Source organism: Taeniopygia guttata, chromosome 22 (assembly GCF_048771995.1).
Source record: "Taeniopygia guttata chromosome 22, bTaeGut7.mat, whole genome shotgun sequence".
Classification (NCBI taxonomy): domain Eukaryota; kingdom Metazoa; phylum Chordata; class Aves; order Passeriformes; family Estrildidae; genus Taeniopygia; species Taeniopygia guttata.
In genome coordinates this window covers 1,218,488-1,236,679 of record NC_133047.1, presented here as the reverse complement: position 1 = coordinate 1,236,679, position 18,192 = coordinate 1,218,488, and the positions used below count along the sequence as shown (strand labels likewise).

General features: G+C 50.1%; 1 protein-coding gene across 3 annotated transcripts in view; it reads left to right on the top strand.

Annotated features, from left to right (window-relative positions):
* Positions 1–2,211, top strand: part of UNC5D (unc-5 netrin receptor D) — a 97,041-nt gene extending 94,830 nt beyond the window's left edge. For all 3 annotated transcript variants that reach the window (XM_072917654.1, XM_041720488.2, XM_030290179.4), the window contains 2 exons: positions 198–376; positions 2,008–2,211. In XM_072917654.1, coding sequence (XP_072773755.1) covers positions 198–376; positions 2,008–2,209 — 381 coding nt within the window. In that variant the 3' untranslated portion in view covers positions 2,210–2,211. The remainder of the gene's footprint in view (positions 1–197; positions 377–2,007) is intronic.
* Positions 2,212–18,192: the final 15,981 nt, after the last annotated feature.

The window sequence follows — 18,192 nt, the reverse complement described above, 5'->3', positions numbered from 1 at the left end:
TCCCCAAAAAATAAAACTTGTGGAAGGGAAAACCACCATTTTAAAGGTTTTTCTGCACAAGTCCTTGTGATGTTGAAGGAACACCTTCCAGGTGCTCTTTCACAATTCGCAAAAGCACCTCTCAGCTCAGCCATTTTCTGTTGTCAGTTCAAGCGACAGCAGAGATCTGAGGAGGTTTGATTCTCCTTTCCCTGCAGACTGAGAGAGAAAACATCACCTTCTTTGGCCACGAGGACAGCGCCTTCCCCGCCCAGCTGGGCCCCAAGGCCTTCAAGATCCCGCGCTCCATCCGGCAGCGCATCTGCGCCACCTTCGACGCGCCCAGCGCCAAGGGCAAGGACTGGCAGATGCTGGCCCAGAAGAACAGCATCAGCAGGTGATGGCAGCACCCTGGCAGGGCTTTGGCACCTGGAACGGGCATTTTTGGCCGTTCAGGGGTTGTTGGTTTGCTGTGGAGCCAGGGGTGTGGGTGGGAATTAGGGGCTGAGTGGGGCTCACTCCTCGTTTCAGCTCCCTGTCCTTGTGTCCACCCACAGGAGGATTTTGTCCATCACTGAACAGTTGTTCAAAGCCCTTTGGAGGCTGCACATTCCCCCAGACAAATCCCCTTGGCTCTCATGGGTGCCTTTCCTTTTCCAAAATGAATCCTGTAGATTTTTTTTTGTTTAGGGGAAAGACATCTTTAAAAGAGACAGTCATGCTCTACTGTTAGGAGTAATAATATTATGATTATTAAAACTGAAAGATGCTGTAAAAACCAATTTACTTCTTACTTTGCTTTTTCTGCTTGGCTAAATTAAATTGGCGGAGGCAGCTTCCTCACAAAAATATTTTCTGATTGTCACAAACTCTATAAATGCATTCCCAGGAGAACAGAGGAATACTTAAATCAAGCAAAGTAACTTTCCATTGGCTCCCTGCTTTGCGTGGGAGCCTCAATGAACCACATCTGAACCAAAGGAAAAAGAGTTTTGGATAAACACTTTGTTTAACCAAATTCTGTACAAATCACCCCTGCAGAGTCCTAAAACGGCACAAAATAACAAAACGAAAGGCTCAGATAAAAGGTGTTGTGTCTTTGTTCGACCACAAGCATCAGCTGCTGGAAATTCCTCTCCCTGTCAAGTCCTTGCTGCATTTCCTGGTGATGCTTCCCAGAGGGGATTTGTTTGCCCATGCCAGGGGCAGCACTGCTGGGCCTGGGGACACGCTGGGCTGGAGGTCACAGTCCCTGTGCCAGGCTGGGCAGGTGCCACATGAGGAGCCACCAGCCCCCGGGGCTGCTCAGCTCATCCCCCAGCCCTGCTGGAGGGGTTTTATTTTCCAGCCTTGTGGATCATGCTGGGCACAGGGCACAGCTGCAGCCCAGGCTGCTTCTATCCCCTTTTTCCTCCTTTCCCTGCAAGAATCTCCCCTCCTTCCTCACCCTTTTTCCTCCTTTCCCTGCAGGAATCTCTCTTCCTCACCCTTTTTCCTCCTTTCCCTGCAGGAATCTCTCATTCTTCCTCACCTTTTTCCTCCTTTCCTTGAAGGAATCTCTCCTCCTTCCTCACCCTTTTTCCTCCTTTCCCTGCAGGAATCTCTCCTCCTTCCTCACCCTTTTCCCTCCTTTCCCTGCAGGAATCTTTCATTCTTCCTCACCCTTTTTCCTCCTTTCCCTGCAGGAATCTCTCATTCTTCCTCACCCTTTTTCCTCCTTTTCTTGAAGGAATCTCTCCTCCTTCCTCACCCCTTTCCCTGCAGGAATCTCTCCTCCTTCCTCACCCTTTTCCCTCATTTCCCTGCAGGAATCTTTCATTCTTCCTCACCCTTTTTCCTCCTTTCCCTGCAGGAATCTCTCATTCTTCCTCACCCTTTTTCCTCCTTTCCCTGCAGGAATCTCCCCTCCTTCCTCACCCTTTTTCCTCCTTTCCCTGCAGGAATCTCTCATTCTTCCTCACCCTTTTTCCTCCTTTCCCTGCAGGAATCTCTCCTCCTTCCTCACCCTTTTCCTTCCTTTCCCTGCAGGAACCTCTCCTTCTTCGCCACCCAGAGCAGCCCCTCCGCCGTCATCCTGGACCTGTGGGAGGCTCGGCACCAGCACGACGGGGACCTGGACTCGCTGGCCTGTGCGCTGGAGGAGATTGGCAGGACACACTCCAAGCTCTCCGAGGGGGCAGAGCCCGAGCTGGAGGAGCCCGAGTTCCCCTGCAGCAGGAAGGGCCTTTAGCCCCCCTGAGCCCGGGCCGGGGGACAGGAGGGTTTGTGGGGATGGAACCCACCCCACAGCAGAGCAGCGGGAGGAGCAGAACCAGCCCTGCTAAAAACCCCTCTGGTGATGAGGAAAACGAGCTTCTCCCTGCCCTCCTCCACTTAAAATCCATCTTTTGGTGCCCCAAACAAACCTGCACTTGTGTCAGTGCCGGGGCAGGAGGGAGAGAGACACAGAGCCATAAGAGGTAAATGTTATTCTGTATTTAGGAACAGTCATGTTCGTGTACTGCCTAGTGAAAATCAACAAATAATGTTGGATATTTCGAGCCACTGGAGGTTGGTCCTGGTTAAAAGGTTTCTCGCTTCGAGAGTGGTTTAAAATCCCATCACGTTGTCACTTTATGTCTGCTACAGGAAAACTGAAAATTTGGCCTTATCCTGTTCAGATGTTTGAGGAATTAGAAGATCTCATCATTATTTCATATCATGTGTATTCCAAATAATTTGTTTTAAAAATTCAGCCCCTTAATGAATGTATGTTTGCTGCAGAGCTTTGCTGCCTGCTCTGTTACCAAAATTCCAGAACAAACCCTTTCTCTCTGAGACTGGGGGGTGTGCGCACGCCAGAGGAATTTTCTAATTTTCTACGTCTGCAAACTTTCTTAGTCAAAAAACTGTCTTTGGGGGTGGATTTAAATAACCAAATAACACAGGGGAAATTTCCAGCCCTATTTTAGCACGTTGAGACATTCATTTTTATTACTTCATGCTCTGTGGCTGAGCTGAAGGTGAAGGCAACCAGCACAGCTTCATTTTGGTTTGGTCTGGTTTCAGACTGAGACCACAAACCCTACACGGCACTGCCAGCACTGGCCTTGATTTCATTGCACAAATTGGGAATTTCATGGGGTGCAGAGCTGGCTGTGTTACCTTGGTTTAGTTACAAATTGCATTTACCCCCAAAATCAGAATCTAACTGGAGAATTCGCCTCGTTTTTTACCCATTCCATACAAATATGATTTATGACTTCAACCCAACAGAAAAGAGTGAGCAAGGGCCTGGTGGAGCTGGTACTGAGCCAAATGTCACCGTTATTTTGACCATTCTTTTCACTCCCATCCTTCACCATAGCCGAGTGCTCCTCAGCCCATGGGGCTGCCAGGGCACAGTCAGGAGAAACAGGAACAGAAATGAGGCTTTGGGAGCTTTGTGGAAATGCAGGAACCCCAAACCAAAGACTTGGGAGCTGTTTTAGCCTCGTGTTTGGCTGAGAGCAGCACCACAGCCCCCAGGGCAGGTCCAGCCTGGAACTCCTTCACTCAGGACTGTGAAAATCTGAACAACAATGAGATCAACAACAGCAACACCAGCTCTGTCCTTGCTCCTGCTGCTCTGAAATCACCAATGTTGCTGCCTGTCTGGCTCAGGAATAGGTTGAGACTTGGAAATCCTGGGAATCCTGAGATCCATGCAAACCTTCCCTGCAGCTCAGCACCTCCCGCAGCCCGGCAGAGGCTCCTGGCGCAGGGTTAGGGGCAGACAGAAATACCGGCTGCAAGCTGTCACTGCTTTCAGCAGCACACGCTCCCCCAGCTCTGTCTCAGTGACTGCCAGTCCTCCTCCTCACAAACCTGTTCTTCGCCGGACAAAATGTCAGGCATCAGAAAAACAAAACAGGAGAGGCACCCAGGGAAGGAGCGCTGCGAGCTGCTGCTGTCGGGGAAACCAGCCCGCTCTGCCTGCAGCAGGAGCTCCTTCCAGTGCCCAAGCAGCTCTGCCCCGGGCAGGCTGGATTTGTGTGCCCGGGGAGCTCCAGGGCATTCCTGGGAGCTGCAGGGCATTCCCAAAGCTGCAGGGCCCTCCTGGAGCTGCAGGGCATTCCTGGAGCTGCAGGGCCCTCCTGGAGCTGCAGGGCACTCCTGGTGCTGCAGGGCATTCCCAGAGCTGCAGGGCACTCCTGGTGCTGCAGGGCATTCCTGGAGCTGCAGGGCATTCCTGGAGCTGCAGGGCATTCCTGGAGCTGCAGGGCATTCCCAGAGCTGCAGGGAATTCCTGGGAGCTGCAGGGCATTCCTGGAGCTGCAGGGCATTCCTGGAGCTGCAGGGCATTCCTGGAGCTGCAGGGCATTCCCAGAGCTGCAGGGCACTCCTGGAGCTGCAGGGCCCTCCTGGAGCTGCAGGGCATTCCCGGGAGCTGCAGGGCATTCCCAGAGCTGCAGGGCACTCCCAGGAGCTGCAGGGCATTCCTGGGAGCTTCAGGGCCCTCCTGGAGCTGCAGGGCACTCCTGGAGCTGCAGGGCATTCCTGGGAGCTGCAGGGCACTCCTGGTGCTGCAGGGAATTCCCAGAGCTGCAGGGCACTCCCAGAGCTGCAGGGCACTCCTGGAGCTGCAGGGCATTCCTGGAGCTGCAGGGCATTCCTGGGAGCTGCAGGGCACTCCTGGAGCTGCAGGGCACTCCTGGAGCTCCAGGGCATTCCTGGAGCTGCAGGGCATTCCTGGGAGCTTCAGGGCACTCCTGGAGCTGCAGGGCATTCCTGGAGCTGCAGGGCACTCCCGGAGCTGCAGGGCATTCCTGGTGCTGCAGGGCACTCCTGATGCTGCAGGGCACTCCTGGAGCTGCAGGGCATTCATGGAGCTGCTGGACATTCCAAATGCTGCAGGGCATTCCTGGGAGCTTCAGGGCACTCCCGGGAGCTGCAGGGCATTCCTGGGAGCTGCAGAGCATTCCAGGAGCTGCAGGGCATTCCAGGAGCTGCAGGGCATTCCTGGGAACTTCAGGGCATTTCTGGGAGCTGCTTCCTCCTCTCTGCTGTCCCAGCCCCCAGGAGCTGCCCCCACGCCCTAGAGGAGCCGCAGGAGCTGCCGGGCTCTGCCCCTGCTGCCTCTCCTCGGGGCACAGCCGGGTTCTGTCGGGGCCTGGCAGCTCTGCAGAGCCTCCCAGGGCAGCACACCCCGCTCAGAGGGACCCCAGCCTGCCCCACACTCCCCAATCCACCCAGAACCCCATGGATGTCATGTCCTGGAAGGGGATAAATGTCCAAAGTGGGCAATTCCAGAGGGAAGCTGTTCCCCGTGCCTGGGGCACAGCTCAGTTGGATGTTGCCCTTTCGGTTTTTTCCCTGGTTTTTCTTCCCTTTGCCCAAAGCAGGTTGCTTTGCAGCTGATCTCACTCTTTGGGAACCTGAATCAACAACTCTCGAGTTTTCCTTCCTATTCCTGACTGCTTTGATGCTCTTGTGTTCTTCAAATGAACCAGAAATGCCACAAATATTTATTTCCTTTCTCTCTTTCTCCTAAAAAGACCTTTTGGAAATCTGTGCACGTATTCATATGGTTTGACCCAAAACACAGATGTGGAGGAGCACCTGGAAAGAGATTAGAGGCCAGAAATTAAAAATTCATTCCTTTCTTCTGTTGTATAAATTATGATAATTGAAAAACAATTTTCCCGAGGTAGAAAGCAAAAGAAAGAGAAATGTGAATTTTGCCTCTGTAGATTCCACATGGCTGCCCTGGCTCCATTCAGGGGAAAGAGCCATTCTGATTTTACATCACCAAAGAATCTGCTTTAATAGATTTTCATCTTCCTGAGCACTTTGCCCAGGTATTTCTGTGCCATGACTCATTGCAGACTAATGGCTGCATTTTAAAAATGACTCCCAGCTCCGCCAGCACCATAAAGCTCATTTCCATTTCGTACCGCCCTGCACTCCCACAGAAATTTTATTGGGATTTTTGTAATAGATGAAGAGATATCAACACAATTCTCTTACAATCCAGCAAACTGCTTTTGTCATTGTTTTTATCTCTGGCCACAGCTGCTCTCCCCCTCTCTGGCCTGGGCTCTGCTGCTTTCAGAGAATCTTATTCAGCATAAATCACCAGAAAGGGATCCTGCAGGGCCCAGGATATTCACATCACACTGCAACTCCATTCTTCCTTTCCACCTGCAAGGCAGTGCTGTGTGAGTTTTAAAGCATTCAATAACTGATCAATTCCAATTTTCCACAAAAGGGAGACACAGCTCAGGTCCACGGGAAGTTTAACAAGGGAGGGACCAGGCTGGGCTTCTGGTCACCACCTGAATCTTCATTTTTCAGGCTGTTTCTGCCTGTAAAACACAGATTGCAGCAAAGAGCTGTGTTTGTTCTTGGCTGGTAATTAACTGAGAGGAAAACGGGAAATGAGATTTGAAGTCCTTGACAACCGTGGAGGATCTCCAGGGCTGCGTCTCTGGCCTTTCCTTGGCTGATGCCCCCAGGGTTCTCTCTCACCTGTGGCACAGCAGGAGAGGGCGAACATCCCTCACCCAGAGCCTGCCCATGGTTTCCCAGGGGTGGCTCATTCCTGGCATGAGCTTTGGTGAAATTCCTCCCTGGACACTGTTCCAGCTCCAGCAGGGGCTGGGGCGTGCACAGACCTCCCTGCCCAGCCCCAGGATTTGGGTGGAATTGGTGAAGTTTGGGGTGCCCTGCACCCAGCCTGGCAGGGCAGGAGGGGAACATTTGGGGGTTCCTCCCTTGGCCCTGGCAGAGTGGAACATCCAGCCCCTGCCAGCCCTGTGCTGGAATTGGGAATATTGACCCATGGCTGGGATAACTCCTCAAGGAATTCCTTCAGGTGTCCCTTGTCTGGGCACTGGAGGGGGAGGGAGGAAACCCCAAAGCCCAGCCCCACATTTTTAGGTGAAGCTGTGATTTTTCCATCCTTTCCCCTCTCAGCCCCAACCCCGGTCCCCCCAGGGCTCCGGAGTGCCTGTCCCAGCTGGGCAGGGCACACACAAACCTGGCTCACAGACTCAGCTTTGGGAACAGCAAACTCCATCCCATCCACCTCCCCGTCCTGCTGTGGCTCCGTCCCAGCTGATAAAAGCTACAAAAATGTGAAGTGTTCTCCTTCTGTCCATTTGGAGAAGAAAAAACGTGGTGCTGGTCAGTCTGGTGAGACTCTGAGCCGTGTCAGACAAGAGATAACAAAATTTGCATTGCATTTTCAACTCCCACAACATTGGACCAGCTCTTAGGTGAAAATGGGAGGAGGAACTTCAATGCAGTTCAACACAAAATAGAAATAACTCCTAAAAAGAGAAAAAAAAAACCCCAAACCCACAAGTATTCCTCTAGAGAGAGCTGTTTTCTCTTCTGCTCCTTTATTTGTGCAATGAATAGGTTGTGAAAAGGTCTCTGCCCGAGCATCCCCCCCTGCCCGGGCTCGGCGTGTTTGGGGTGAAGGAGGGCAGAGCTCCAAACCCTTTGTAGGATGAAGCTGAAGCAGGGGGGAAGGGAGACAGAACATGGGATCAAAAGCATGGCCTTGGCTTCATACCACACTTTCTGTGCCTTGTTCTATCAATGTAAATTCTGAATGTTGTACAGTGAAAATACTTGGGAAAGACTCCTTGGAAAAGGCTGCACTGGCTTCTTTTTTCAGCACATGTACATATATAAATAGCTATACATATATATATATTTGGTAATGCCAACCAGCTGTGTTCTGTTGTCCTGGAGAAGTCAAAGTGGACCCTTTGGGTGTTTTCTGTCGAGTTGCAGAGCTGTGCGGCCCCGTTGGCGAGAGGTGTACAGGTGGGAATGATGGATATCAGCTATTTATGAATAAAGAGTCTTTTACTGACCCTTGAGCCTGCTGTCCTTTCACTGCCGGGGTCAGGCCAGGCACGGGGAAGGGCGACTCACATGGAGTTTTGGGGGCGGCTTTTTGGTTTTAGTCGTCCAATTAATTATTTATTAATTGTTGCGGTGTGCCTTCATGGTTTACCCCCAAACCTGAGCTCCAGCTTGCCTGGACTTGTCCCCACGTGCCCAGCTGCACCATCCAGCTGGCCAAAGGTGGCTCTGGGGTGAAACACCACCGTGGCCACCATTGGGTTCAGCAGCAGGGCCAGACAAGCCAGGGCATGGGCCCATTCTCAATATTGGTAACTCCAACAATGAATCAAATCTGTGTTCAGATTTGAACGGCCCCTCCGTTTGGGAAAGACATTGAGACACTTGAGCGCGTCCAGAGGAGGCCACGAGGCTGGAGAGGGAACACAAACCCTGTGGATTTCTCTCTCTCTGGGTTCCTAGGTCAGGGTGACCGCGAGAGATCATAAAGAGTTTTTGCTCCCCTAGCCCGGACGCAGCTGAAGAAGGAGTCTGGAATGTTTCCGATTGTGCTTTCAAGGTTGTTTATTTCTTCTCTTATCTATAATATTTTCTCTCTGACCCGCTGTGGTCTGCCTCATACAGAAGCCATGGCAGTCTGGCCTCGAGTCCTGGGCAGCTCCCACATTATCTACTCAACGCTACGTGTGCCATATTTACAGTTCCGTGCCAATACCTAAGATCTGTGTTAGACTGTGAATCTCTACTTTAAACCAATAGAAGAGTGCCACCATCACAACAAGACTTGGAGGACAAGAAGAAGGACAAAAAGGCCAGGACATGCCCAGATTCCTCCATCTTGTACCCCTGAATTGCATTCTAAAAAACCCCAAAATTTTACTTTTCCACCGGGTGTTAGTTCAAACATCCCACTACTCAGACCTTTGTGGCTTGTAATTCCTCATACAGAGCTGGCAGCTTGCCACAGGCTAAAATCGAAGCCACGGGTGTTTTTGACTTCTTGCCAGGGTCTCTGAGCCCCCTGCCAGGGTCTGGAGCCAGCCAGGGCAGCCAGAGGGGTGTCCTGGACCCAACAAAGCCCTGCGAGAAGGTTTGGAGGAGCTGGGGTTGTTCAGCCTGGAGAAGAGGAGGCTCAGAGGTGACCTCATTGCTCTCCACAGCTTCCTGAGGGGAGGTTGCAGACAGGTGGGGTCGGTCTCTTCCACCGGGCAGCAACTGACAGAACCAGAGGACACAGCCTCAGCTACGTCAGGGAAGGTTCAGGTTGGGTATTAGGAAAGAATTTTTCACTGAAAGAATAATAAAATTCTGGAATAAAATTCCCAGGGAGGTGGTGGAATCACCATGCCTGGATGTGTTTAAAAAAAGACTGGACGTGGCACTTGGTGCTACAGTCTGGTTGTGGTGTCAGGGTATGGGTTGGACTTGATGATCTTAGAGGTCTCTTCCAACCTCATTATTCTGTGATTCTGTGATTCTGTGAATCTGTGATTCTGTGATTCTCTGAATCATTCCATTTATTATTCCACCCTCCCAAGAGCAGTGGTGAAAGGCTCCCCAACCCCTCCTGCACTTCACAGGGACGGCGGGAGGGACAAAGCCCCAGCACCAGAAGCTCAAGGAGCTCCTGAAGGGCCAGGTTTGGGTCCTGGAAGCACAAAAACCCCAGGGGACATTTCCAACAGCAGGGAAGCCCCAAACCCCACCTGTTCTTCAGCATTCTAGGGATTCAATATTTTATTATTTCATTTTTTATCATTTTATTATATTATTATATATTTTTAATTTTTATTTATTATTTATTGTATATCTTTAATTTTCTTGTTTATTTTTATAAAAAGGACTCACTTTTCAAACAACTCTGAAAGGCTGCACATAATGAAGTATAAATTAAAATTTGTCCACTTCAAGCCTAAATTCATCAGCAATAATTGAACTGACATCTCTTAAATGAGCCTGAGCATCAAGCTAGAATGTTTTGCTTTTTTGTCCTTTTTTTTTCCCTCTTCTACTCCTGAGATATTGGCTGGATTTTATTTATTTATTATTGTGTTTATTATTTATTATATATTTATATTTTATTATTTTATTCATTTATTATTAAATGTATTATATTTTTATGATACCGCATTGGTTTTATTATTTATTATTGTATTTATTATTTTATTCAATTATATTATATTTTGCTATTTCATATTTTATTTATTTATAAATTTATTTTTATTTATTATTTTATTCCAATATTTACCACCACTTCAAGGCTCTTTTCCCTTATTTTGTTTTGCTGGTGTCGTTGTTTGACACAGAAAAAGAATTTTTCCGGAAGGAAGAGGTCAATTTGGACATTGACCAATTGAAGGTGGACACGCCTCTGAGAACACAGAGGGGTTAAAAAAAAAGAGGAAGAGAGACAGCTTGGACCCTGGGATGTTAGGAGAAATTCTAGGTGGGAGGAGATGATGGAGTGGCTTTTGGCTGGACTTTTTCTTGGTAGCCACAGACTGAACTGATTTTCTCCTCCAAGAGAGACTGTATTTTAGGAGGATGCTGGTGAGCCAAAGAGACCTGCTGCAGCTGGGAAAAGACAGAAGTGGAGCAAACAGAGAAAAGTTAGGGAGGTTTGTGGTGGTGCCCCCTGTCTTTGCAGAGGAAGAAGAGAAGAAGAGCTCTGTTCGTGGATCCTCGGCCCCAGGGGAAAATGGGGGGGACTGTTGGTCCCAAAAATGAAAAACTGAACTGTTGTTTTTTCCCCTCTTGGCAGGGCATCCTTGAAAGGAAAAATCCCAAAAGCAGTCTGTCCATCCATGCATTGGTGGTGAGAGCACTGTGCATGGAAAGGAGAGGGTCACCATGGGAAACTTTTTCTCCAGGCGGTGCCGTGTGTGACATGGAAGCACAGGATGTGGCAGCTGTGTTTCCTGGGGGGTCTGTGGCACAGGAGAGGCTCCTCTCTCCCTTGATGGACTGGGTGTTGATTATCTGGAGGGTGGAAACCTGATTGGGGTCAAGGTTGTGTCTCACTGTGGTTTGTTGGAGGTGGGTGGTGGGAGGAGGAATGCTTTGGAAGGTTTTCATTTTGATTTTTGTGTGTGTGTTTTTTTCCTTTCTTTTTCCTTTTATAGTAGTATAGTAGTAGTAGCTTAATGAAGTTTTTTCTTGTTATTAAGCTTGGGCCTGCTTTGCTCTGTTCTTGATTGCATTTCACAGCACTCAATTGAGAGACTGCATTTTCATGGGGGCACTGGCATTGTGCCAGTGTCAAACCATGACAGCTGGGTTGTTTTTTTCCCTCTTTTTTCCCCCTTTTATTCACTAAATACCAACAGATTGAAACTTTAACTCATGGTCAAGTCCCAAAATCCGACAGAAAGCTTTAGAAAAACAACCAAATAAATCACAAGCTCTTAAAAATGCACTCAGAGTTCAAGCCCAGCTTTGAAGCAGCTGCTAAGGGAGGTGGGTTCCAAAATCCCGAGTCTAATCTGGGATCTGTGGAGGGACTGGCTGGGCTGAGCTCGGAGCTCCCAGCGGGATTTTCCTGCAAAATTCGGGAGAAGGTTTGAGAGCAGCCCAAAACCAGGGATGGAGCCGTGAGACTCCCACGGCGGGGAAAAGGAGCCCCGGCTTTGAGGGAGGGTGAAAAAACCAAATATTGGCGGTGGAGGGACAGGGGTGGCAGTGCCGGGCTTGGGGACATCCCGGGACATCCCAGGACATTCCAGGGACATCCCGGGACATTCCAAGGACATTCCAGGACATTGCAGGGACATACCAGGGACATCCCCAGTCAGGCCTGGCAGTGCCGGGCTTGGGGACATCCGGGGACATCCCAGGGACATTCCAGGAACATTCCGGAACATTCCAGGGACATCCCAGCGCACAGACATCCCCAGCCATGGCCGAGCTGCGCCCACATTTGGGGACATCCCAGGGACATCCCAGGGACATCCCATGCACACAAACATCCCCAGCCAGGGCCGGGCCATGCCTGCAGCACTCAGGGACATCCCAGTACATCCCAGAACATCCCAAGGACACTCCAGGGACACCCCAGTGGCATCCCAGGCACACGGACACCCCAGGCAGCATCGAGCCGTGCCTGCAGCACTCAGGGACTTCCCAGGGACATTGAAGACACAGTCCAGGCACACAGACATCCTCAGTCAGGGCTGGCTGTGCCCACATTCAGGGACATCCCAGGACATTGCAGGGATATCCCAGGCACACAGACACCCCAGGCAGGGCCGGGCCGTGCCCTCCACCCAGCTGGACCCCCGGGCCATGCGGGGTGCCAGCCCTGCCCCTCAGCAGTGCAAGCAGCCCATTCCACCATCCCATTCCACCATCCCATTCCACCATCCCATTCCACCATCCCATTCCACCATCCCATTCCACCATCCCACTCCATCACCCCACTCCATCATCCCACTCCACCATCCCATTCCGTCATCCCACCCCATCATCCCACTCCATCACCCCATTCCATCATCCCACTCCCTCATCCCACCAGGTGATTTTATCAGCGGCTGCCAGCGCCGGGATTTACCGCCCCATTCTCCAGCTGCCCTCTCCCTGCCGCTCCTTCCTTTATTTGTTAATGGCCTTTTCCCTTGTTATATCATCCTGTCAGCAGTGTGAAAATGTCTCTCAGGATCGCTCAGGGGTGTAAATCTCCCGCGCCTGGCGCTGACAGTGCTGAGTGCTGGTGGCAGGAGCCCTGGCCTGTCCTCCAGTAATTGTCAGCACATGATAGGAAAGTGTAAATTTAATAAGGTCATAAAGCAGAATGGCACCAGCCCGGCTGATGGGGTTTTTTCCATTAGCATTCAGAAGATCTGGATTCGGTGGGACAATAAATTACAGCAGCCGAGCAGAAATGACCCATTTGATTATTCAAGGCTTTCCAGGAATGCGGGGAGAGTGGCAGGGCCGGGACAAAATTCCCACAGCAAAAAGAACTCCTCTGTGCCCTCAGAGCTCTGCTCACCGAGCTGAGCTCAGCTCCAGGACCACGCTCGGGAGGGGTGAGGAGTGGCTTTGCAGCTAATTTAGCTCTGAGTGGAGTAAAATCAAATATTCCCATCAAATAGAGCAAAGAGCTCCGTGCTGATTGCAAGTTCCAATGCAGAGCCCTAAATCAACACCAGTGAAGTAAAACCTGAAAAAAAAAAAAAATAAATTAAAAGAAGAAAAATAGAAATGGTGCCCTCCCCACCGGAGCATTTTACCCTCGGAGCAGCACAGCTGCCCTTTGACCCCACGTCCTCAAGACACAGATCCTGACACCTCACCTGGAACACAAACTGACCTTAAAGCCTTTCCCAAAGCCCAGACCCAAGAATTCCCCTCGAGAATCAGCACTGAGAAACACCTGAAGCACCGCTGGCCCTCCTGTGAGGTCTGCGAGCTGCTGGCACCTCTTGGGCTAAAAAATCGGATTTTTAAAGGTTCTAATTAGCAGCTGAGCTCTTCTGAGAAATGCCAGCCCGTTTGTGGGTGACAAACACCTCGGAGAGCAGGACGCTGGGGCTCCCCAGCCCCACTCGCTGGATGTGCAGGTGAATTTCCCCCTCATTACCTGGAATGTTTGGGCTCCTGCTCAGAATAACTTGCCCATGGCTAGTAATTATTTACTGCTCATTTTCACGGGCTCCTGTCAGCTTCAGGGAGGCGGGAGCGAGCAGGAAACGAGGAACAGAGATCCGGACTTGTGGAAACACCAACAACATTAAAATGCATGGCAAGAAAAAGTACCTTGAGCTGCGACTGACAATTTACAAATTCGACGAGGAGTGACAAGCGTTCCTGAAAGGATTTGTCACCATCAGAACCATTTAAGGGGCTGTGACAGCGCTGAATTCCACATTCCTGGGGAGAGAACTTCCCCGTTTGGCTTTGGAGAAAGTCAATTCAAGTTTTGACTGTGGGAAAGGTGCTGTGCTTTCGCTCCCCGCACGCTGCCCTTCCCCAGTGGTTTCTGTTTCGTTCTCCCTTCTGCGGGGGCCACTGGGAGCTCTCTGCAAACACCAGGCTCATTAAAGCCCTGCTCCAGAGTTTGCAGAGCTCACAGCAAAAGCTTTACACCCAAAAATGGATGCTGCTCTTCATAAAGTGCATTTCCCCCTGATCTCCTTGAAGGATGAGTTACACCCCGGTTCATTTTCCTGAACAGCTGCCGGGTCCTTTAGGAAATATCCCGGACAGGCAGAGCTCATTTTTTCCACACTTATTTTAATCCAAATACCTGGGATTATTTTATTATTTATAATTTTATTCTATTTATTACAGATAAAAAGAGGAAATGAGGCAGCAGAGGTTGTTACTGGGGCCCTGCTGGAGCAGGAGCCTCACCTGGGGCTGGCTGGAATTGAAATTTTGGGGCTGAATTAATAACGAGCCCAGCTGGGAAATGCTGCCTGTGCCCTGCAGGGCTGGAAACATCTTATGACATTAATAAAAAAGGGAGGGGGTGGTACCTGGGCAGAGAAGGGAACACATGGAACAAAAACCTTCCCGAGCTCCTGACAGGCCAAGGGACGCTCCTGCTGGCTTTGACACCTTGCAGGAGGAATTTCACAGCTCCCTCCATCCTTCCCAAAACTTCCAGGGATTTTTCTTATCTCTAACCAGGGAAATTACCTCATTATCTCCTTTATTCTCCTTGCCTCGGTGCCTCAGGAGCACCAAAAAACACCCACCCCTGCCTAGGGAGCACCAAAAACATCCATCCCTGCCTCATTCATCCCTGCCTTGTGAGCACAAAAAACGCCTATCCCCTGCCTCGGGAGCACCAAAAACATCCACCCCTGCCTCGGGAGCACCAAAAATCACCCAACCCTGCCAAAACCACCCACCCCTGCCTCGGGAGCACCAAAAAACATCCACACCTGCCTCGGGATTACCAAAAATCACCTGCTCCTGTCAAAAACATCCATCCCTGCCTCAGGAGCACCAAAACCATCCATCCCTGCCTCGGGAGCACCAAAAAACATCCACACCTGCCTCGGGATTACCAAAAATCACCCGCTCCTGTCAAAAACATCCATCCCTGCCTCAGGAGCACCAAAACCATCCATCCCTGTCTTGGGAGCACCAAAAAACACCCATCCCTGCCAAAACCACTCATCCCTGCCAAAACCATCCATCCCTGCCTCGGGTGTACCAAAAACCACCCACCCCTGCCTCGGGTGTACCAAAAAACATCCATCCCTGCCTCGGGTGTACCAAAAACCACCCACCCCTGCCTCGGAGCGCCCAGGGCGCTGTGGAGGAGTCTCCTCCAGGTGGGATCCAGCAGCTCCTCCTGCCCTTTCCTAACCCTGCAGTGTTCCAGGAGCTGTGGCTCGGCCAGGAAGAGAGGGAAATCCTTCCCGGAGATAAATTCACTGCCCAGAGAAAAAGGGGAAGGAGAAAAGGGCGAGGAGAGGCCGCCAGGATGCTGTGAGGGGCTCCTGGGCAGGGCTGTGTCCGAGCAGGGGATGCACAGCCTGGCCCAGCCCAGCCTCTTCCCCCGATAAACGCCTGAAAAAGAGCCCGGCTCTGTTTCGCCAGTGTGAGAAATGCAGATTTTATCATTGGCTCCTCGCAAATATTAAATTGGATACTGTATGTATTATGGAGGGTTGTTTTGTAATACTGTATTAATCCTTTTTAAGTAGTGTGTTAAATGTAGTTTTAGGTTACAACATAATGTTAAAATAGAAACTCTGCGATGTAAGATTTTTTTTTCTAGCTCAAGAAAAGGATGAGATAATCAAGAAACTCTTTGCACAGAGATAACACCCAGCGAAAGGGCACATAAAGAGTTACAGCTCCTTATCAGAACAGACAAACATCCTTCCATCTCCTCTCTGTCCTTATGGAACCACCAGGATTAAGGGGAAGAAGTTGACAAAAACCAGAAAAATTCTTAATTTGCAAGGAATTTATGCACCATGTATGAGGTATATTAATATGCAACAGGTGTTGATTTTAAGGGTTGTTCTTTTGTTCACACAGCATGTTTTTGTCAGCTCAGTGCCCAAAAACATCCAGACATCCGTAATTATTTGCTTTTTATTGTCTCGTAGTGTCCTAATCCTCATTGTCCGATTTTTTTCTTGCTCTAATTTTATCACTGTTTTTTTATTACTAATAAACTTTTAAGATTTTTAACAAACAAACAAGTGATCGGTGTTTTTCACAGCAGGGACATTTCTTTTCTCTGCTCACAGCCCAAGGACAAAGAGCTGCAGCGTCACCTCAGCCCAGCCGGGGGATGCTGAGCCCGGGACCAGCTCAGCGTTTTGCAGAGCAGTTAATTCAGCTGGAAAACGGACACGGCTTGGGTCACTGAGCGCCAAAGTCGGGCTGCTCACAGCACAGCCACCATCATTATCGCTGATTGGGGCTGGGAGGAAATAACAGCAATTTAATACCACGCACCGTGCAGAGGAAAGCGTTTCACCTACACACAATAGCACAATCCCAGAAAATCCCAGAGGATGGTACCTCCGTGCTACCCCACACACAGAAAATGTTTCTGAGGTGCTCAGCAGCCTGGAGCGGGTGGGAAAGTAGCAGAGCTTTAGCAAACAGGAGTGTTATAAGTGAAAATTTGTCCAGACAAATTAGAAATTAAATAAAAAAAACTTTATTTATGATTAAAATCTATCTCGCCAGCCACAAGGAAAAAGGCAGTGCCGAGCCGGGATCGGCGCAAGGTGAGTGACTGACAGGACGCCTCACAGCAGAGGTTCCCCTGGACACCCACACCACTGTTATGTGTAGTAGATATAATTCGCGCCATTTCTAATATGATAGATGTGATATTGAATATTTGTTGGAGTATACACGTTTGTATTAGGACTCCCCCCACCCTCGCAGGCAAGACCTAGTGTATGTTAAAACCCGATTTACGAGTAAAAGGATGTGGCTGGGCCAGGAGATGGGAGATGGGCCATGGCTGGGAGATACGGGACACCCAGGCACTGATCATCGCGTGAATGACCCGAGATGGAAATGATGGAAATCCTCGGGCAGATCCACGTGAATGCAGCGTTCCCGTAAATTTCATCAAGGGATTCACCAACTCCAGACACTGAATTGTTCCCCCTCATCACCAAAAAAGAAAATCTTATTAACATATGGACTCTGAATAGAAGAAAAGCCTGACTGCTGAAATCTTGACCTCAGGTGGAATATTCCCTATAAAAACCGCTAGTGCCAGGATGGAGGTGTGTGGGCATAGAGGAAAACCTCTGCTGAGGCTGACTTCTGGTGCTGACCCCGGGCTCAGCACTGTTCTTTCCTTGTGACAGGCTAGATAGAATTGAATTGCAAAATAATTTCTTTTTCATATTAATTTGGCTGGACAAATTTTCATTTATAACACCACCCTGTTGGAAATTTTCCGCCCGGGGCGAGGATTTCAGCCATCCGCCTATTCTTTCCATTCAGAGTTCCCCATATTCATAAAGTTCTTTTCTCTAGGCCAAGTCCAAACAATCCAGGTCCAGGTGTGGACGATCTTGCTGATGAAGTTACAGGAACTGTGGCTTTCAGATGTATCAGCCTGGAGGTTTAAATGAGACATTGTTTGGCTTAGGTGGAACCCAAATATGGGGTGGTGGCTGGCTGCAGCATCAGCGTGTGCTTTTACATTAAACGAAGCATTTTATATAGTGAACCATATTTAATATAACAACATTTCAGAGGTGCAAATTATAACCATTTATATCAAGGGCATTCGACAGCTAACGAGGGATCTCTGAAAGGAGAGCTGAATCCGGACAGGAGCACGGGGTTTGTAAGTGCAGAGCTCTGCTTGGCCGAGGAATAACCAGGATGTGATTCTGCTCTGCCTTGGAGCAGTTCCAAGGGGGAATATCCCAGTCAGGCTGAGCAGGACACAGGTCACAGGGGGACAGCAAGGATTTCAGGAGTGGCATCTCCTCCCTGCCCCCAAATTCAGATCAAATCGTTGCCCTGCAGAGGCTCAGCTGGGTCCCTTCCATCCTTGTCCCTTCCCTGTCCTTGGGTTTGTCCTTACAGGTGGAAGTCAGGAGCCTGAGAGAGGCTGAGCTTTGCAGACCGAGCCCGGCCCGAGGCGATGCTGCTCCGCACGCAGCAAATGCCAAGAAAATTAGAACTTTCTTCCTGAATTTTCTCTTTTTTCCTCCCCACTGGAATTCAGCAGCAGCTCTGTGCTGCCAGGTGACCTTTGGGTGACATTTGCTCTGCTCGGAGCAGCAGGAGGGACGAGCCCAGCCCCGGGCAGGCAGGGGAGGGCTGGGGTGAGCTGGGCTGGGGTGCAGGGAGGACACTGAAATCCCAGCCAGGGCACAGCACTGAGATCACAGCTCCAGGTTTTACTGATCATTTCTGACCACGCGA